General features: G+C 36.1%; 1 protein-coding gene and 1 long non-coding RNA gene across 9 annotated transcripts; one reads left to right on the top strand and one right to left on the bottom strand.

The window, feature by feature from the left end:
* The first annotated feature begins 1,392 nt into the window (after positions 1-1,392).
* LOC148877539 (dual specificity protein phosphatase-like protein) lies at positions 1,393-19,375 on the top strand. Of its 8 annotated transcripts, none has more exons than XM_088942123.1 (7): positions 1,393-1,515; positions 8,357-8,434; positions 8,633-8,715; positions 12,693-12,754; positions 12,925-13,028; positions 18,540-18,791; positions 18,883-19,375. In XM_088942123.1, the coding sequence occupies exons 6-7, from the start codon at positions 18,557-18,559 to the stop codon at positions 19,035-19,037; spliced, it is 390 nt and encodes a 129-aa protein (XP_088798249.1). In that variant the 5' UTR covers positions 1,393-1,515; positions 8,357-8,434; positions 8,633-8,715; positions 12,693-12,754; positions 12,925-13,028; positions 18,540-18,556; the 3' UTR covers positions 19,038-19,375. The 8 variants fall into 8 exon arrangements, with proteins under 8 accessions (XP_088798249.1, XP_088798248.1, XP_088798253.1 ...); XM_088942125.1 differs by lacking the exon at positions 8,633-8,715 and adding an exon at positions 1,970-2,194 and having other exon boundaries at positions 1,399-1,515; XM_088942122.1 differs by lacking the exon at positions 8,633-8,715.
* Positions 19,376-21,800: 2,425 nt separating this feature from the next.
* LOC148877538 (uncharacterized) lies at positions 21,801-22,657 on the bottom strand. Its single transcript, XR_016096370.1, has 2 exons — positions 22,326-22,657; positions 21,801-22,027 (listed from the first exon to the last, which is right to left on the bottom strand). It is a non-coding gene; the product is annotated as an uncharacterized LOC148877538 (long non-coding RNA).

The following is a 22,657-nucleotide window of genomic DNA, read 5'->3' as shown; positions in this document are numbered from 1 at the left end:
AAAAGATGAGATCGGATTTGAATTAGGGTGTTTTTATTTAAATCTTACAAAGTTTAATTCAAATTCAAATCCATTAAGGATATTTGAATACAATTCAATCTGATTTAATTTTTGAAAAAAAAATATTAACAAATTATTAAAAGAAATTTTGAAAGAAAATGTATAGAGGATTGGATTTGAATTTGGATGGATCACGATCTTGTCCATTTGCAAAGTTGCACCGATTCTTAACGAGTCATTTACTAAAACATCCCCTATAATTTCATAAATTTATTAAAATTTATTTTATATTCTGCATTTTATTAAAATACCCTTATAGTTGTAATCAATTTACTTAATAAACCTTTCATCAATTGACAATAGAAAATGACAATTTTGACTGTAATGTCCATTTAAATAATTTAATTAAAATTTAAAAATAAAAATATCATTTTAACCTAACAACCACTCTATTTACATCAATTTTGTTTTATTGTCAAATAAGCAAGGTTTTAAAAATCAACCTAGAACCATAATCGTTCTAGCCAACGTTTTTTATGGGTTGATGGTTTGACCTTCCAATTCAAATGGACAATCTGTTCCAACTTCCAACTTAAACAATAAAAAAAAAAGTTAAAATAAAATGCCCAAAACCGCTAAACAAGTTGGTGGTTCAACTGACCGGGTCAATGGATCGCTAACCAACCAACATTTCTTTTTTTGCCAATGACCAAGTTTGGGGTAAAATGGAATAGATTGCTTGGATGGTTATTGGGTTGAATGATTTGACTGTCCGAATGGGTGTTTGGTTGGCATCGATGTCATTTTCAAAAAATGACGCCATATTAGAAAAAGGTGGTGCTTAAGAAAATGACTCTTATTTGATATTGTTTTTTCAGGAAAAAAAAACATGCTTCAAACCACTTATTGGAAAATTGAGAAAATGTGGTCAAAAGCAACACAATATTTGATGTTTTCTAAAAAAAAATAATCCCTTTGTTACTAATGATGCAATGATGTGACATCATCTAGTTCTTACAACTCACATATACCCAACACCATTTTTATGAGAAAACTATGCAGTGTTCTTGACACCAATGCCAAACACCTACCGAGTCAACAATGGTTCAAAACACACTGCAAATAAGCATTTGCAGTATTTTTTAATAAATAATTATAGGCCCATGACCTTCAGCATTTTCCCTTCAAAGTAGGTGATAATATGGTAAAGTAAACAAGATGCAAATTATTGCCTTATTGAGAACGTTTCAGTAAAATGAAAATTGTAGGGTAGGTTTAACTAAATTCACAAAGGTGTTACAGTAAATGACTCATTTTTAATCAACTCTTTCCAACTCACACGTGTATTCCAGGACTAAGTCATCAATAACAGTCGATTTATGTGTATGACAGCCAATTGTGAGTATCATTACCTATCAAAAAAAAAATTGGGAGCACTATTAGGAGTGCGAGCAGGAAGAAGTTGAGTGAGCCTGCGATTGCGAGAAGGAAACTCCTCTCACTCAGGGTACGAAGGTAGGCTTCTTATCATTGGGTTTTCGTGGTCATAACTTCTATAGTTTGATTTTTGACGAAGCCGCATTTATTGTTCGATTTCAAATATTTTTCAATACAATAGATAGTTGAGGCATTGTTTTGATGCCTGAAATAATGTAGATAAGCTTATTTCTTTGGATTAATAAAACAAATGCTCGCATTTTGCATCATAAGTTTGATTCTAATGGACTGGTAGATCTTCGTAACTGTTTCCGAGGAGATTTTGGTCTTATCGACTGAGTTATAATTGACCTATTGATATTACATGCTTAGAGATAAGTTGTACTTAGTTGATTTTATGAACACCAACCGTTTGTTAGTAGTACTGATTTATATTGTAGCAGAAGCATCAGAAAACATGTTCCGGTTGATGATGATAGAAGAAGGAATAAAAAAAAGTGTAATTCTAAATTATATTTGATATTGCTTTCAGGATTTTCCATCAGAAAACGTGAAACTATATGCACATCCAAAAGGAAAAAGAAAAATGTTACATATAATTTTCCTTCAAGAATCCATGGGGCGTTAGAGTCCAAGGCATGTTCAACACATGTACTTTATCCATTCAAGAAAGTCCATGCAATACTTGGTCTTTTAGGACTCTTTAATTTCTTCCTTCCTTTTTTCCCCGCGAGAAGGAGGTGTCAAACTATACAAGGTGCTAGCTGGGTGATTATGTATTTCTCTCGCCTCTCTTTTAATTATGTTCTTCTATTTATGCTGGTTTCTCTATTACAGAAGTATATATGCAATCAAGTCCTAACCTTTAACATTTTTCTCAAACTCTAACAAGCATTCTCATGCTTGCCACTCCGAATTCTCACCATCACACCAAGTTATGGCCCTTTATTTTTTTATTCACTCTTGTACTTATTTGTTTCTGATTTCTAGCATTTCTACATATTTGGTTAATAGTCCAACTTTGTCTTCCTTCTATTAAATTACTGCACCCTACTTCATCATTGAACCCTTCTTATAGCCCATTACAGAGCTAAAATCAAAACCTACTCATTTGCTGTGTGGTATGTCTGAATTAGGTCAGTTTGGGGCCTTGCCTTCCACATATTTATAAAGGCACCCTCACATCAATTTACTTGTTTAATTAATCCAACTTCTTCTGAATCTTTTCACTGGTAATGACGTCAAAACTTTAATTGACACGTCCCTGGTTCATGAATTTTGAGTCCTTTACATATTTCATTGTGAGTGTGATATCTGGAAGAAGAACAATGGGCATCCCTGCAACAATGGTTTCAAAGATGTATACATCTCAGGATAGTGAAACATTTCATTGTAGGACAGTTCACCACTTTTTGAAATAATTCACCCCTTATATTCTCACATTAAAAAAAAAAAAAAGTGAAGGAAACAAAAGTATCATTAGAAGTTTTCTTTCCCCTTTATCAAAGTAAAAGCATGGTTTCATCCCCACAGATCCCTGTGTAATCATAAGCCCCATTCAAATTGCAATACTTTGTTCAATGCTTATTAAGCAAATTTTTTTGTTCATTTTCCCCTCAATAAAAATCACTTATTCTTCGTTGTGAATTGCTAAATTGGATTGAGAAGTTATGCTTTTCCATTAAAAGGCCACTACGCAAATGTCAGTCCCAGTGATATGGGGTTGTGGGACAGTGGGAGGGGTGGATTGGATAACCTTTGGCAGCTTTTTTTCACAGAGTGCCTACTCTCATACTCAAACCCTTCTTCACACCTACCAGCCTGAGATTTTACAATGCCTTTTCATTGTTATCTAACAAACTTCTGAAGGAAAGCTTTTCTCTATAAAGAGATTTATGAATATGATAAGTTAGATAATTTAAAAAGTCCTTTATACCATGTTGTGTAAAACTTAAACTTCTAGGATTAAAAGAATAAATTGATGACTAAATTTTATCTAAGAACTTACAAAGTAAGCCTCCAATGGTTAAGACCTCCTAAACATTAACAAAAGGGAAAATTCCCGATTAGTACCCTCTACTTTGGGCCTAGTGCCCCTTTGGTCCCCGAACTTTAAAACATAACAATTTAGTGCCCGAACTTTCAAAATGTGTCAATCCAATACCTGTCGTTAACCAATCCGTTAACCAGCTGTTAAGTGACATTTGAAAAGACACAAATGCCCTTTGAGTGTCACCTAATGTTCTTAATCAACCGTCCACATGTTGATAAAAATGAACAGTCTCAAATCCTTGCCTCTTCTATTCAAGAAAGTTGGGGTTACGTCTCAATGGGCATTCTGGTTGGGTACTAATTTGGGACTGTTCATTTTTTTTTGTCAATGTTTGGATGGTTGATAAAGAGAATTAGATGACACACGAAGGGTATTTGTGTCTTTCCAAATGGAACTTAACGGCTGGTTAGCGGGCTGGTTAATGGCAGATACTAGATTGGCATGTTTTGAAAGTTTGGGTACTAAATTGTCACGTTTTAAAGTTTGGGGACCTAAGTGGCACTAGACCCAAAGTATAGGGTACTAATCTGAAATTTTCCCTTGACAAAATGAAGATACATCTAAGTTTCTCAACAGACAATGGGTGGGGTTCAAATGGTTCAAGAGGAAACAACTAGGGTTATTAATTGGCTTTTAGATCTATAAGCATTTAATGGAGCTGCTAGCTATGTACTCAGATATAGGGGTGTTCACGGTTCGGTTAACTGCACCGTGGGCCTTTTTTTGTAACCGAACTAGTACTACCAGTTTTCCAAAACTGGTAACTGAAACCAAATCGAAGCCAATCGGTTAACCGTTGGTTCAGTTCGTCGATTTTTTGGTTTTTTAATTTTTACAATATATATTATAAATATATATAATAAAGAATTATAAATATATATAAAATATTATATTTTAAATAATAAATAATATATATAATGCATATTTATTAATTTATAATATATAAAAAGTATAATATATATAATATAATATACATAAATATATATAAAATATATAGAAATATATGCATACCGGTTGGTTCAGTTAACCATCTGTTTTCTATATTGGTTAACCGAAACTGAACAGGTATCTTTGGTTTTTTAAAAACACCAAACCAACCGGTTCAGTTAACTGATTTTTCAGTTCAATTTCGGTCTGTTCAGTTTTTTTCATTTTTTTTTTTTTGCTTATCCCTACTCAGATATTTTACATTCCTAGTGCACCCATGTCTGACATGTTACATACAGGATATGACACTGGATACTGCACGATCACTTCTAGATATATACTCTATGTCATTATCTCTTTTAGAATTTATATTTTGGTAATAAAAAGAAATTTATTAAAAGGAATAAAAAAAGAAATTACAGAGGAGTGTGACCGGAAGTCACTCGAGAGAGAAAAGAAAAACTAACTTCAAAACCCAAACGAGCATTCCAACCTAATCAAACCTCAACAAAAACCACCAGGACCCAGAATCCCATAATCCACCAAAAACAAAACCCCTCAACAACAAAGAAACCCCAAACAACCCAATCCAAACTCAAACTCAATGACAACCCTAACAAAATCACTTAAAACCCTTTGAGAACAAACCTCACTCGACGAAACCAACAACAAGGAGGCCTTTAGAAACTACAACCTTTGAACCTCTAAACCACTAAAGTCTTCTTGAGACTTCCTTGACCTTTGAAACTTTCTTGATTGGTCTAATCCCAAAGAGATTCCCTTTTAACGTAGCAGAAGCCTTTGAAACCAAGACATCTTGATGTTTTCTCTGTTTTTTAAGTTTCTACTTGCTAAACATTCTTCCTGAACTCCAACGAGCAAGAAGGGTTCTCATTAATCCTTTCTAGTTGAGTTCTTAGGCATGTTTGGTTCGCTGCCATGAATTCACATTTGCCCCCCATAGAACAGGCCCAAAAACGCCCTACATGCACATCTCAGCGTGCATTGAGAACATTTCTTGTACTTGTCATTGGGAAATGTTCTCATACATGATTGGGATGTACTGTTGGACATTTTTGGGTGCGTTCTGTGAGGGCAGATGTGAACTCCGCTGCCACTAGCTTCATTTCTTATCGATTCTGAAAAAAAATGGGTAGAATGAGACGTGGGTGTTTGGATAACCATTTGATGCCACAGGACTCATTACGGGAAAAATATGTATTTTGCAAAACTAATGTATTTGAGGCATGAAAAATATTCATGCCCAATTTTTCCTTTTTTTGGGGAAAATTCCACTTTATTACCCTGAACTTTGGGGGTAGTGTCAAGTCAGTACCCGAACTTTCAAATGTGTCACTGCAGTACCTAAATTTTCAAAGAGTGTCAAGTTGGTCCTTGTCGTTAATCGGCCGTCAATTATCTGTTGAAAATATCAAAACTACCCTTCAAAAGAAGACACTGTTCATTGTCTTCTACCATAGAAATTCACATATGACGTGTAAACTGACACCTCACCTGTTTCTTCCCATGGAGCCTTGCTCCTACACATGAAGCTCTCTCTCTCTCTCTCTCTCTCTCTCTCTCTATATATATATATATATATATATATATATATCATCTTGAAAGCTTCTCCTTCGACACTATTGCACAAGAAAACAAAGACGACCAAGAAGACAAAGCTATTCTCTTTTCATTAGAAAATTATATACCAAACAAAATGAGTTGTCGGAATCGGAATAACTTCGACCACCGGATTCCTCCACTTTCTTCAGAACCCAATAAACACCAAGTGCAAGAGAACCTAGTTGAAGAATTGCAGGTCCCATCGCCGACCACCACCACCACCATTGATGTTGAAAAAGAAATTGTTGATGCTTGTGCACCATTGGAGGTTCCACTTTCTTCAGAACCCAGTAAACCCCACGAGTAGGAGGAAGACTGGGTTTAAGAATTGCAGGGCCCATCGCTGACAAACACCACCATTGGCGTCGAAACGGAAGCTGTTAATACTTGTGCATCAGTGGAGGTTTCTGGATGTGAAAGACTAAAGGGACATCGGATCGAGGTGGGTGGTCATGTTTGGATACCAAATATATGGGTGTAGGAGGATCTTCTGAAGGATTGGATCAATTGTTCAGCTTTCAATTCATCACTTGTTCTCAACAGACTAATGCATGCGCATGCGGCGCTGATCGAAGAGAATTGACAAGCGAATTCTGGTAGATCGAAGATAGAAAATAGGTGTTAAATCTTCTCTTTGTACGGCTTAAGCTTCAACTTTTGATCTAATGATCACTGTGTTTCTTCAATTTCATTGTTTGTTAATACAGAAAAGAAAATTAAAGATATATTATGGTGTTGGTGTATCTATATTCTTGCTTTTAGATTGGAATACTAGACACTCGATGATATAGATGAGTCGCTTCCAGTTCTCATTAATCCCCATGAACAAATGCTTTGCAAATCATTGCTGAATTAATGGTCATTGCCTTCTTATTCTCTATTTGTTTTTCCTTGTTTTATTCAGTTTACACGTCATATGTTATTTTCTGTGGTTTAGCCTATAGGTAGAAGACAATGAACAATATCTTCTTTTGAAGGGTAGTTTTGACATTTTAATAGATAATTGACGGTCGTCTATCGGTTAACAACAGGGACCAACTTGACACTTTTAAAAAGTTTAAGTACTGCTAGTGATAGGTTTGAAAGTTTGGGTACTAACTTGACACTACCCCCAAAGTTCAGGGTACTAAAATGGAATTTTCCCTTTTTTTTTCATTTGATTCGATTGAACCCTCGACTCTTTCTCCTCTCCATTGTAGAAGGTAAAATCGATCTCTCTACGATTCAGTGAAGGTAAGATTGATTTCTCTTCTTCTTCATTCTTCTCCTTCTGCACACAGAGCACGAAGCTAATGGTGAAGGTAAGTTCGATACCTTCTTCTTCTTCTTATCTATTTCTTACTCTGTCTTTTTTTTTTTTTCGTTTTCTTGGTTGACCACCAATCTCGGCCCCGTAACCAATGTTTTAAAAGCGCAAGGGCCAATTTGTGCCTGAGGCGCAAGGCAAGGCATGCGTCTTTTTAAGAAAGGCGCAAAATTACAAAAAAAAAATCTAAAAAATAAAAAAAGGTCAGAAAATTCCAAAAAAATTAAAGAAGTGCAAAAAATTAAAAATTATTAAACATAATGTTAATAAAAATATAAACTTAAATTTGAAAATAAATTATTTAAAAAACCTATTATCTAAAATTAAAATGCTTAAACATAACATGTAAAGTGTATTCAAATGAAAGTTTAAAAATAAAAGCAAACATATAAAGCATTTTCAAGCATGTAAAACCCACAATATCTTTTTTTTCCTTAATTGCATCGCTTCAAGTAGTTAATGTGATGTAAAACATATTGCATTCTTGATTCTATGAGTCGCCTTTGTAGCACGCCCCTCAAGGCAAGCCCGAACAAGTCTATGTTAGGGTCTAAAATTCTTATTTCTCACATAGAAAATAATGATTTTACAACTTCCATTGCCTTTTAAGAAGATATTTTATTGCAATGAATGAATGAACAACATAAGCAAATAGGGGGTTCTCGAAATTTTAAAAAGGCGCACACCTGGGTTGGGGCGCAAGGCGCATCAGGCGCACCAGGCACACGCCTTTTGAAAGAAATGCACCTAGGACCTAGGTGAGGCGCATACCCCAAAATGTGCCTCGCCTGTGCACCTAGGCGCACCTTTTAAATCACTGCCTGTTAACCATTAAGAGCAAGCAGAATTGTTTAAGGTATTTGATCAATTTTTGTCTCTCTATTATTTTTTTTATTGGTATTTGTGTGTTGGAATCGTTTTGTAGTTTTTCCCTATCCGTTTCTGAATCTATAATACTTACAAATTTTTATTAAAATTTATAATACTTACAAATTTCTATTAAAATTTAGGGGGATTTATATAACGGGAAGTAGTTTGATTGGCACTGCAATCAAAGCTCCACACATCAATTCAAAGAATCTCATAAGGTAAATGTTTGAATTTAGGCCTTAAATAGCTAAATAAACACAAATAGTTGTTTATTGATTGACAATTGTTTCCCTCTTGAACTAGATTGGTTTTGGGCGATTTCCATTCTTGTTTGTTAGTCTAGAATTCTTTCACATTAAACCTGAATTAGGTGGATTTCAGTCATTAATTGGGTCTCTACGTGATTTTCTTTGTAGTCGATATGGAAATGGGCTCTAATGAACCTTATGCCGAAACTGAACTCCATGGAATTGGATAGGCTTTATATTATGTCACATGAGTAAGCTTGTAGTCATGCTTTCTGATGTTAAGTCTTTTGTAATTCACTAGCTTCATTCTCAACAACTGGGTATTCTTCCATGGTTTTTTCTCTCATCAATGCATTTCTTGTGTTACTAGAAACCCCATTAACCAGTTTCTCCTTTGAAGATCTACAGATCTAAAATATTGTACTGAATGGAGTCAATATCTTTTCCAAAATCCCTTACGGAGTCTGTTGGACTTGTGATGCTAGTTCAGTAGCAAGTTAAATTTATCATTTAGTGCCTCCAATACTCCACAAAAGTAGATATTAAAGTTTGAATGTGATTCTCAATTCTGTTGGTTTTACCTATTCAGTATCTATGAACAAGGGATCCAAGTCTAGCAAGAAAGAATAGGCTTCTATGTGGTGAATTTTGAAGGACTCTTGGAGTTGGATTTTGAAAATACAGATCCCTTCAAAAGTTCAAATACTATGTTCTTCTTGTGGGCTCCTGGTTGGGATGTGACCTGAATTGTTCATCTCTTGTTGAAGAAAGTCATGACTTTCAACAAAGTGCATAGTTTAATAATTTCTACATGATTTGAAGTCATTTCCTGAAACTTTCCATAGATAGTGGATGGTTCCTTAAAATGTGACAGAACTGCCTTTTTCATGGAGGACGGGTGGATTCTCTGCTAAAGGGTAGATCCTCTAGACCATTGCTTCATCTTGTTGACAAAGGGGAATTGACAGGGAGGTCCAACACTACTTATATTTTACTATTTGAAAAAAAAAAAAAAAACTCACCAAACCAGCACTTAGTTCCTTAGCTTTTTAACACCTTCCATCAAAGCCATAATTTCTGAACGCCATAATTTCACACCTTCTAACAAACCTACTAAACTTAGTGCAAGACCTTAATTTTGTATTATATTATTAGCCTGCTGCAAGATCGCAGTTATCCTACTACAAATTTCTCACATTTTTAACCCTAATTATCTAATTTCCTTAATGAGAGCCCTACTTCACATTTCATTCGAAGCATTAGGCCATGGAATTGATTTTTGAAAAATTATGCATGTATGAGAATTTGCACTTAGAGGATAACATACTGATATTATTAATATTTTTACTGATTTCTTATTTTCTATACAATAACTCCATGCTAAGAACATGAGCGTTTACTTGTCAAGGCTGACATAAACTTCCAAGTGTACATATTCTCTGCAACTTCGTATTTATTTGTCTTTTTTCCTTTTTTTCTTAATATAATTGAAATAAGACCTATATACTACATCATAGAGACAACCTGCTAAAATTCTAGAATCTATTGACCATTATAACGTATTTATTCTAAAATAGTTTTTACATTAAACTTTACTGATGAAATGATACATCCCATTAATAAAACTGAGGAACAAAGAATGTAAATCTATGCCACAGGATGCTAAAGCAAACATCAAATATAGAGTTATCTTATGCACATCTGACTACGCTGAGAAACATTGTCCAACTGATAGACAAAACTTTCAATTCATTAAGGTAAAACAGCAGCAAACATGCATACAGAATTATCTTAGAAACAACAACCGCCTATTAAGACAAGAAGACAAGAATATTTTTGGTTAAGTTTTCTAGAATAATTACAACTGTTCTCAGAGAAGAACTTCCATGCTGATATTGGCAATACCCTACTATATGAAATCTGTCTTTTACAGGATTATATTCTTAGAAGTTTTATGTTGGTGCTTCTCTCTAAAGAATGGAATATAACCTATGCATTTAGCTATTAGAAAGACAAGAAAAAAACATAGTTCAATGAAATCACAATGTATGTTAGTAAATTAGTATAGCCACCTCATCTTCAAATGCCAATAAAGTGGTTTCCCCTAAACTGAGAATGAGAGCCAAGTCAACAAAAACATGCAACATTTTGGTGTTTGTTCATCATTATGTAACTTTAACATCAGTCAATTTCAATCAATTATGTGAGAAATTAAAGAAAATAATTATCTAATTATCAAAAGAAATGTTGGGATACAAAAGTTCTACTAAATGCAGTGTACATTCCAGAGGGGGAAAAGCAAGAATTTTAATAATTTCTAAATGGAACCAATGGACACATAAAGGAATACAGAATCAAGCATTGTCAAGCTTCCATCTGCAACAACTTTTGGGATCCATCCGTTAGTGTCATGTTCACCCAGTAAAGCACAGTACACAGTTTTACATGAAGTGGGGTTTAGACAACATAACCTACATCAATGTCAAAAGCCATATGGAGAAAAGGTGGCTACAGTGTACCGCTGTAATGGTAAAGTTAAGGACTCTTGGGAGCTCTTTTGTAATTCTTGTCCAGAACTGAATTTGCCAATAAATCCACTCCTGGACTTCCTAATATGGTAACTTTCATAAGCCCCTGAGATATAGGGTCTTCAGTTGAAGGGTAAAATATAAATGAAACTTCCCAAATGCTAAATCAGGCTTCTTTAATAGATCTGTAAGAACATCTTCACATGGTCCCACATTCTTTTGCACATACAACCTGAGATTATTTTGTTGATTCCTTGTGGCATGAAGAATACGTGAAGCTTCTCTTATACCACTCAAGAAAGCACCATGCATGCTGGCTGGATACTGCTTATTTGTGGCTTCTCCAGCATAGATCAGCCTCCCGCCTACACTTTCTGCAAGAGTATCATAATCATTACCAGATGAGCCAACTCTAACATGGGAATAAGAAGTTACAACAGGAGGTGACAAGTCATCACCCAAGTACAAAGACCCAATTTCAAATTAGAGAACATTCTCCTCATTACATATCTGATAATCCAGGACCTCTCCTAACCTGAAACCAAAGTCTTCTTTTTCTAGTTGATTGAAATCTGGAAGAATCAGCAGCCAATCTATCACTGATCTGCCCACAGTTACAACCATCTTGTCCATGCTGTAAGCTTTGTCTTCAAAAGTCCTGTTCCTCTCCTTCCAAATGTTCCAGCAAATTGCAAATGGGATACACCTCCATAGCATTTTCACCTTCTTACTCCCGTTCAACCAGGGCCAAGTAGAGAAAATCTCTGCTGTTGGTGTTGGGTGAAAGCCTGAGACCCCGAACATAGCTGTAAACACTTATCCACATGAAGTTTGAAAACTTGCATGAGATGAATAAGTGAGTAGCATTCTCTTCTTGCTCCTCACACAGACAGCATCTGCTAGCCATATTAGAACCTCTGGATTTCAGATGATCGTTGTCCAATATTTTCTCTATGTGATGGATAAATCAATGGTAGCCAATGAGATTCAATTATTTTTAATTCTTTTAATGTATAGAGCTGAACATGTATATTTTGTACTGTACATGGTCTCACATAAAGTCCTTGTATATGGGGCTTTTTAAACACTACTTAATCTTTAGACCATAAAACTTGCTTCTCCACCATTATACCTAATAAAAATATCTTCACCTATAAAAAAGGAAAAGAATAAAAGGAAAAATTATGTTTCACCAGTGTAATCTACACTTAACTATACAAAAATGCTTTTGGCCCTTGGACTTGGTTATATGGCATACAAAAATACTTTTGGCCCTTGGACTTGGTTATATGGCATATGAACAAAATGTCAAGCTCAATGTTTTAAAAGGCGTGGGAGGCGTAGGCGAGGCGCCCCCAAAACGCCTGGAGGCGCATTACAGAAGCGTCCAGACCATTGAGGCTTACGCCTCGTGTACAGAGGCGCACGCTTCCAGGGAGGCGTACGCTTCTGGCACGCCTTTGGAACGAGGCTTACACCTCCCACGTGTGTCATTTTTATACATTTAACAGATTGCTTGTTTTAAGTTTTTTATGTTCTAATTGGTGGGGCCACGATTATATCATGGCCCCCATTGTATGCAATTATTTTTTAAGTGTAAAAGAGGGGGAAATATCCCTCTTTCGAACCCAAACTTTAGGGCTCGAAAGAGAGAACTGAGTCTGAAGTCTGAACTGTGTCTCTGTGAAACCTGTGCGAAGAACAAGTCTCTACTCAGCTTCAACTTTCAACCTGCAACTTCGAGTTTGAGCAATCTGGTCTGGTATGTGTAACCTGCAACTTCTTTCTTCTTCATATTCTTCTTCTTCTTCTTCTTCTTCTTCTTCTTCTTTCGCACTTTGCAATCTGCAACTTCTTCTTCGAGCAACCTGCAATTTCTCAGATGTAGTGATATTTTTTATTTTTTTATTCTATTTTCAATTGCAATCGAAGAGAGGTTGCTGTTGGACCAACCGACCAACCTGGGCGGCTGTGAACCTGTGACCAAGCTGCAAGCCTGCAACGTTTTTTTTTTTTTGGATCAATAGGCTTCAACGGTTAGTACTTAGTAGTTATGTTATTCATTTCTTTTGTTACTTTGTTTCTTTGTTTCTTTTGTTTTTCTTGATTTTAGTAGTTTTGTTTCAGCCTTATTTAACAGAGCTGCATGAATAAATTATGCCACACAGCCATGTTATGTAATCTATTGATTCTGTTCTTCCTATTTTAGTGTTATATATGTTTTTATGCTTAAAATATCTATTTTATATTAATATACTCACTATAATTATAAAAGAGCGCCTTGCGTTACGCCTCTGCGTTTTAAAACATTCTCAAGCCTTCAAACTTCTGCTTTTTACTTGCAGGTTTCCTCCTTCCTTCTTTACCTTCCGAGAGCTCGTCTCTTCCTCTACTCGCTCATGGTCCAGATTAGGATTGCCTTCATCTAAGTACGAATACCTTGTCACAAAACACTTGTAAACCTCTCTACCATAGGCAGTTGTCTTCTCCCCTGTAAAACCCTCTTCTGCTCGAAGTTCTTTTGAAACCCCAAAACTTTACTCGTCGAAGAAATCAAAGGGTTAGCATTAGAGCCAACCTAGGGTTTAGGCCGGGCGAATAGACCTAGGCGCACTTGGTCCAACTTCACTAACTTTTCCTTAAAGAGTTTAAAAATGTAAACCAACCCCTTGTCATCCCTGACCCTTCACCTCCCCTTTCAACCTTCCTCTGCAACTTTTTGGTTTTTGCAAACGACCAAAGCTCCTTAGAATTAACACCCCCTTCTTCTTTCAAAGCCCCTCCCTAGCAGATTTTTTATCCTTAATCTGAAACAGGGTGTCCTCTCCAACAACAACTACCCTTAGTTGAAAAATATCATCCAAGTATGACAAATCCAACAGGGTAGGAAATGAATTCAAATCTTCAGCTTCCACAAGAATCCTTGTGAGCTGGATGTTCTCCCATCTCCTATTTCTAAAATCAAATCTCGTAAAAATTCCGCAGGCATTTCCTATTGCCCTAAAAACTTCCGTGCTCCAGGCACGTAGAGAAATCCCACAAACATCTACCCAGATAAATCTTGCAGAGCCTAAACATTTCTCCCAAAATGGCATCCATTGTTGGAAGAAAATTTCAGGTTCCCTTTTTATCCAAACTTTTCTCTTGCTAATGCTTTCTCCATATCTTCTTTCCATCTGAAACTAAAATGGAGCACAGAAAGCCCTGAAATGCCTTACACAGGAGAAGCTTGGACGTCTCCATTCACCGTTCACCCACGTCTCCACATCCCTGATATCAGGATCAAGATGGACAAACCTACCTACCAAGCAGCGGCTCAAGAACTCCAACCAATCCTCAACCTTCCGTAGCTCTCTCATAGAAACTTATTTTGTCACCATTTAGCTATTTTCTTGTCATTCTCCGGGTTTCATCATTGTCCCTGTCGTCACTCAACAGCCTTTGGTGGATGTTGTAGAGCAAATGGTTTCAAAGACTAGATGGAAAAACATGCTACAACAATATTATGTAGGATACCTTTTTTTTGGTTGATAATATTATATAGGATACCTGTACCATTATCTGTTTATAAATTTTAGGAAATGGAGAATCACATCAATGTTATACCAATAACCATATCGGGGGCCATAGATTGTTTGGGGGGGGGTGGGTTATATGTTGGTTTATAAGTCTTGTTCCAATGGATATTAATATTTGCTAACCCTCTTGCCAATTTTCTTCTGAAGACTGGGGCCTCTTGAGCATATTCCAGTTACATGTCATTGGTTCTTATATACACATCTTATAGTGTTTATCAGCTTTCTTGGGGTGTGGCAGCTTTATCTGTCTTTATGTATTTCTTTATCTCTTCTCTTTCAGAGATTCTTTTTTTATCATTAATCAATAAGATAAAGTAAAAACAACTTGAATTAGGGCTAGTTGATTTGGCTGATAGAAATAAAAACAAGGACTAGCTCTTCTCAAGCAATGCCAACCAGTGAAGAAAAATAATCAAATCTTTTATCCAAAGTCACAAAGGAGGAGATTGTCAATAGCTTCTGCTTGCGATCTATGCATAAAGCACATATTTTGCGCATGGTTTTCTTTTCTCCTGGCAATGAGATAATCTCTTGCCAAAAGCTGGTTTGATACTGATATCAACTTAAAGAATGCAACTTATGAAGGGATGTCAAGGTGTAAAATAAACCAATGTTCTAAAACCTGACCTGACTTCGAACCATTTACCTCTCCATGTGATAGGTTAACAGTTTGACCATCCGGGTTAAAAGGGTCAACTGTTTTGTAAGTAAATTAAATCTATCATTGGAATAGAATGTTAGGTTAACAGTAAGAAGCATTGAGTTTATAGATCTGATGTTGGCTATTGTGTTTACAGAATATTGAAAAGTGGAAACAGCACCAACTTTTCTTTCAATATTAGATTTGGTATTGTCATACTGGGAAAATTGCTATCAACTAGCAGTTCACTGCCTGCTAAAGAGGAAGATGACCAACAACAACGATTTTCTTCCACTGGCAGTGGTGTGTTGGAATGTCAGCTTGCCACTTGTTTAGCCTTTCATTTTCCCTAGCTCTCCCTCCCAGCTTCTTTCTCACCCTACCACATAAACAGTCATCTTGCCTAAGTTTTATTTTATTTTTCTTCAAAATAAAGTAAACTTTTTTTTCCAAAATAAATGATTCAACATTTATATTATTGTGGTTTGAATCATCAACAGGAGAGCAGTTCAAATGGTCAAAAGTTTTAAACTTCCGGGTCGAATGGGTTTTGACCAACTTTTTTTTGCTAGGTAACAGGTTGTGGTTAGACCAAACCACCCTGGCCTCCAGGCTGCGAGTTGAATGGATTGACCATCCGAGTCATGGTTTGAAATTACTGAAATAAACAGATCCTGGAAGGAGTTTTCTCCTCATTTAGCAAAAGGATTTAACAGTATCTAACTGAAAACACTTATTTGGGTTATGCCAGTAAACTCTGTTGTCTTGAACCCCATCAACAGCACTTCCCCATGAAGACACTCAAAAAGTACCATGATGATCTCTAACTCTGAATCATTAAGTTGCCTCCTAAATTACATTTGGTTGCTTCTCCTTCTTCCCACAACTTCTTGATGTATATGCTTTTCTAATCTTATCAATAAATAAATTTTGCATTGCTAATAAAAAAAAGAAACCTACATTTGGTTGTTAACATTTGCTGTCTTGCACTCCATCAAAGGTTTGTTCCCATTATGGCATTTAAAACAATGCCATGATGATCTCAAACTCCAAATCACAGGCTACCTCCTAAACATTGAATCCTACCTCTAGTTGGATAGGGATTTAGAGTGTCTCCTAACCAGTCTTCTTATGAGAAGACATTCTGCACAGAGCTGGAAAATGATGAGGGTAAGACAATGGTTCAAAGTATCGAACTATCAATTCTCTAAGTACACAAAAAAAAAACCGATACCCTTGTTTTTTATCCATTCATTTTGATAATTCAAATATAGATATATTACTTTTCAAAAAAAGAAGTCAAATATAGATATATTACTTTTCAAAAAAGAAATCAAATATAGATATGTTAAGATGAATATTACTATTTAAACCTAAAGGACCTAAATCTCAGTATTTGGTGTTTTGGTAATGCTGAAAACCAATATGTATCATACAATAATTTACAATATGTATTGATACTTTGAACCTTGGTTAGGATGGGCTACACCTCTTATTTTCCCTAAACTTCACTCTTCTACTTTCCCCAACTTTGTAACCAGTGTTGCTATTAAAGTCATCCGGTGCATTTGACTAGGCTGACCTATGCAATCCCAAATTCCCAATTAGTTTGGTAACATTGTTTCATTCGTACACCATCTTGGTATATTTTTATCCAAATTACCTAAAATTAGACTTTTCATGTGAACATCCAATGCCTTTTTTTGTGTACTAATTTTTGGTGTCATGAAGCAGTGTCTAGAGGATTTAAGTTATCTCTTATTTTGGGAGAAACTAATGTTTTGGGATTTAATATTCTAGACATAAAGCCCTTTATTTTATTTGACATGCATCCCTTTATTTTAGTCATATACATTGTTTTTCTATTTTCTTTATGTGGTTGTCTTCTTATACCTTGAGTATAATAATTAATACATCTTCCACTAATATTTATTAGCGGACATCAAATTTCAAAAGCTGGAGATAAAAGCAATTGCAATAATATAAATATGTACCTTACAAGTGAACATCTTTGCATCCATTTATTGCCATTTCCAAAACAATTTTTTTTTTGGTGTTCGATAATACCTTGCAATACGAGTGTACCATCTTAATGTTTAATGTTTAGTTAGGTATCTTAAAACTTCTCTTTTATTGTCATTGACATAATGTAGATCTATGTTGTTATGTGGATACCTGTACATGCCTAGTGTATCGGTATCATATCTGATACTTATTGGATATGACATTTGCCTAGCGTATCGGTATCATATCTGCCTAGCATATCAGGTGCCAGTCAGTCATTTGAAGGGTTGTCTGCTTTTGCCTCTTTGAATAGCTCATCTGGAGCACTTCAAAGCAGTTGAACCTACTTAGCTGAATTTTCAGTTCAGCCCTCCCAAACAGGCCCTTAAACATGTAATTTATGCATACTGCATGGGATACCCATGCCCGTTTCCTGCTTCCATGTCTTGTATTTTAGGAAATGGAGATCATATGATTCATAACCCCCATTTTTACTGTACACAACCAGAAGCCTTAAGATCACATTTGTTGGGTGTAGGCTCAAGAAGATTTTGCCTATAGGTAAATCTTGTAAGTCCCAATTTACCTATGCATCTTCCAGTAGGTAATCTCATAAACTGAGTCTTCCTATGGGACAATAAAAGGTTTACCTAGGCAAACCAATATAAATGAATCCAGAAAAAAAAAAAAAAGAACACAAGACAATGGCTTATGTGGTTATTAGGTTTTATGCCTATGTCCACAGGGAAGATAGATCCATTCTTTACTATGAAGATGAGAAACAGTACAACCCAAAGCAACCCTTAACCTTTGTACAGAAAAAACCATTATTTTACGAAGAGCATACACTTTCTCTTGGCCTTTCTTTTTCTTCAAAAGAGATCTCCCTCTTTTCTCCTCAAGAGAGAATTTCTAGATACAAATGAAGGAAACCTTTTGTATGCAAAAAAAAAAGTTTTCCTATGGAGACCACACCCATCGAAATATATTCTAATTTCACGTTTTTGTAAAAGCAGGACAATTCTAACAGTTTCCTGTATCTGAATCTCTGTCTGCATCCGTATCTGGGCATCATAAATTTAGATTTGATCTAACTATATCTACCCAGAAAATTTTTTATCCACATTTCTTGGAAAATGCATCTAGGCTTTTATTTATCATCCATGACCCAACTTAAAAGATGCTGACCTTTGTCTCTTTCTCTTCCTATGTGACAATTGTGATCTCAATTGCATCTTTGAATTGTTGTGCTTGGGTTGCCCTTTATTTTTTTTTCCCCAGTAAGAAGTTTCTTTATTTTGGTCGCATCTGTTTATTATGCGCAGGACAAATACGTATTACCATGGCAACAGCTAATAATTCAGATGTGGGATCTGACTCCAAATCCCAAGTAATATACCGGTGCAAAAAATGTCGAAGAATTGTTGCTGCACAGGAGAATTTGGTTTTTCATGAACGTGGTGAGGGTGAGAAATGCTTCAAGTGGAAAAAGAGAGATGGTGCTCCATGGGAATGTCAAAAGGAACCACCTGAGTGCACCTCCATTTTCGTTGAACCCATGAAGTGGATGCAATCAGGTGATGTTCTATTTCTGACCAATATATTTTTATGACAATCTTTAAATTTCTCCCTAATCAGGCTCATTAACTCTGCATTTCGGACTTTCAGTTGAAGAAGGTTGTGTGGAAGACAAATTACAGTGCATGGGTTGCAAAGCTCGCCTGGGCTCCTTCAACTGGGCAGGGTTGCAATGCAATTGTGGTGCTTGGGTGAATCCGGCGTTCCAGCTGCATAAGAGCCGAATAGATAAATGTCATACATGAACTAAGCTATTCATCTTGTGCAATATATTAATACAAAATTACTTACAAATAAAACCTAGTTGTTTTATGTGGATAGATGGAATGGATACCAGATAATCAAATGGGGAACATACAAGGAGGAGAACAAATGATTGTAGTATAGATAATCAACTTTCCGAATGTAGAAATGATGAAGATGCTTAACCACAATTTTGGATTAAGAGTAGTTACTCTTTCTAAACAAGCACTCTGGTAAGGCAATTGTAGAGCTATCTTTCAATGTAAGTATTCGCTTCAAGTGATTGGACAAATGTATTTGGTTGGCTATGTTATTTTCAGTTATCGTCTTCCCTTGTATATACGCAACTCTTCTTTGCTATTTGATGTGTGTGGTCAGTTCGCTTGTGCCCACTTGATAAGTGAAGATGAAATGTAGCAGAGAGCAGCAGATGCATATATGAATGTTCCACTAGTATGTAGTAGTTTCAAGTAGATGCATTCTGAAGTTTCAATTGAATCATGCCCCCCTTTCTAACGACCTCAAGCTCCAATTCACTCTAGTTGTAGAACTTCAAATCTAATGTCTTAAATGACTTAAAGGATATTTGCATAGTGCAAATAGACCGCTTGGCTTTGGATACTTCAAGGTAGAGATGACTGTTTTGGCATCAAATTCCAACACGACTTTGGTACTGAGAGATCAATGTGGTCATACGCAATACAAGCGAGGCCAACTAAGAGAGCCATGAATAAAGTTAGCACCAGTGTTGATTCTAAGCTATCCTTTAGAGGGCAAGGAGCTCGTTTAGGAGTCGCGAGGCTCTTGAGATGACTTGTTCAAGGCAGCTATCAATACTGTTGAACAAGAATTTCTTGCTTTCCAAATCTAAAAACTAAGAATTGAATGGAGGGAGGTTCTTTGCAAGTGAGGGCTATAATTCTCAAACTAAGAGAATCCGATTTGCTATCGGGAAAGGGGGGGGGGGGATTTCTCTGTTCTTAAGGAGAGTGAACTACCAACCCAGACTGCCCTAGCACATAGGCAATGGAGTAGGATGTATTGGATGTCTTCCTCCTCGTTGCCACAGTAAAGGCATTGGGGCCAATGTGGACTCCATGTAGGGGTGTCAGTTGGTTTGGATTTGGTCCAATCCGACCCAGTCCAGTGTCAATCCATTACAAATGGACCAGGTCCAATTTGATCCAATAAATATTTTGGACCGATCCAATTCAATGCATGGACCATCCAATCTGTTTAATTTTTTTTTAATTTAGATTGGTTTCAACCCGAACCCGGTCCATTGACACCTACATTCTTATTTTATATCAACAGACCAGATATTGGCTTAATTCAGTCCAATCTGATATAAATTTATTATGGATGAACCAGGTCCAATTCAATCTAATAAATATTTTGGATTGGATTGGTCCAATCTAATATGTTTTGTTCGTGCATCCAATCTATTCAATTTGATTTTGTACTGGATGGGGTCCAATTCAAAACTAGTCCATTGACACCCTTATCCATGAGCAGCAAGAGGCTAAGGCGTTGGAGACGTGACGCCATATGACGCCAGGATCATATGGGATGGGGGAGGCCAGGGCAAGGTTCCTGTTGGATAGGTTTTAGGAAAGGTGGTAAGCTGATTTGACTTTGGATTCCCCAAGTTTCGCAAGTGCCATATAATTTTGTCAGGCCTTGGGCTATGGCTAAAGGGAATGGGTGCAGTGGCTCCATGGGAGACAACATTTCCTCTAACCTCGTGATGTTTGCATGTCGTCCAGGAAGATTGAATCTGGGACTTTCTTAATAGTCCCCTTTCGGCCTGGGGGCAAGGATTTTGTGGCCAGGGATGATTCCCTTTCTTAATCGGCTCTTGGGGTCATCCCCCTACTCCCTAGATGATTCGCTTATGGGGAAGGATCTTGCCTTTGATGGAAGGGGCAATGATACATCGGTGGCGTTTGATAAATCTAAAATCTAAAAATTTAAAATATATTATTTGAGTCTAAAATTAAAAAAAAAAAAAGTAAAAATGCTTTTATGCCTTAGAGATTCTGAAAAAATTCTCCAACATCTGAAATTGTAAAATTTACTATTTTACCCTTATAAATGGATTATTTAATAATATTATAAATAAAAAAGAATACTAAATTAAAATAATATTATATTTTTTGAAATAAATAATTATTTATTATTTAATTAACAAAATATTAAAGCATTTTTGTTGTTATTAATAAATATATTATGAAATATTCTTATTATATAAATATTATTATTTATTTAAATTAAATGATAATATTTATAACTTAAAAATAATAATAATTATTATTATTATTTAATAGTAATGTATTTATTATTTGTCGACGGTGACAAAGAAACCTCCAACGGCGACGTGTTCTTCCCTTCTTCGACAAGTAGCTCCGGTGGTAGGGCCGGCGACCACAACATCATCGACATCTTCGTCCCCAAGCCCATCTTTCAGCTGGGGAAGAAGTGAATCTTCATTCCCAGCTGAAAGTCCAGCCTTTATTATCTGGTTTCTTATGAGCCCTAATTGGGAGCTGGTTAGCTACAATGATGATTCGTTCACGGGGAGCAGAAGAAGAAGGATCAGAGGAAACACTATCAGCTGGGTCATCGTCAAGGTCTGAAATTATGCCAGCGACCGTCATTATACGTGGAATTCGCTGGCTCATTCGGCCGAACGACGGAGGCTCGCTGGAGGCCAGCTCCAAGAGATTCGAGTAAGATTTAGACACCATACTTGTACTTCTCACAAAGATTTAAAAGCAAAAATTAAATTAAAAGACCTACCCAAATACAAGTTCTTTTTAGAACTAATCTAGACAGAATGAAAATGATAAAAGCAGTAATAAAACAGGAATATGAGATCGAATTGCTCTACTGTTTCAAAAAGTTTTGCTTAGAGAATTGCAGAAAAACAGGGTCTTCATTTCTGCTAAACGAAACATCGACCAAAATCTTAACTTTACGAGTTCCCACAAATCTATAACCAAAAATGGAAAAGGGTCAGAACTAAGTACAGAGAAGTGGAACAATGGCATGAAACGATTAAAAAATGCTAAGATTTCTTCAAAATGAAACTCAGAACACTGAATCAAGCCACGGATAAAACTCGAAAACTTTCTCCAAAACAAGAAAAGCCGATAAGAATCGAATCGATTCAGTTCTTACCCATAAGAAATCCACTGAAACCACGAATAAAGCAATAAAATACTCGATTATTGACCCTTGAAAAGAAAAGCAAAAAAGTTTTGAAAAAAAATGAAGTTGCAAGAAATTACCGTAATCGGAGAACCGAATCCCAAAACCGTGAACCCTAATCTAACCTCGTACTCTGACTCAAACCCTAATTTCTAGTACCATTTGCGACCTTCATCAATGTTCTTATATAACCCATAACTCCATTTCTCTCTCTCTCTCTCTCTCTCTCTCTCTACTAACTGGTACTAAGCTACAAAATATCGTAATTGTAAATAAAATGGAGAGGAGAAGAAGAAGGAGAGAAAAAAGAGGAGAAGAAGAAGGAGAGAAGAGGAGAAGAACACGTCGCCGCTGGAGGGTTTTTTGTCACCGTCGATAAACCGCCGAAGCTCTACCGCCGCCGATGGAGGAA

Source organism: Nelumbo lutea, chromosome 1, assembly GCF_056320005.1.
Source record: "Nelumbo lutea isolate HS-2025 chromosome 1, American lotus-T2T, whole genome shotgun sequence".
NCBI classification, from domain to species: domain Eukaryota; kingdom Viridiplantae; phylum Streptophyta; class Magnoliopsida; order Proteales; family Nelumbonaceae; genus Nelumbo; species Nelumbo lutea.
The sequence above is the reverse complement of the archived record's forward strand: the minus strand, read 5'-3'. Positions and strand labels throughout refer to the sequence as shown.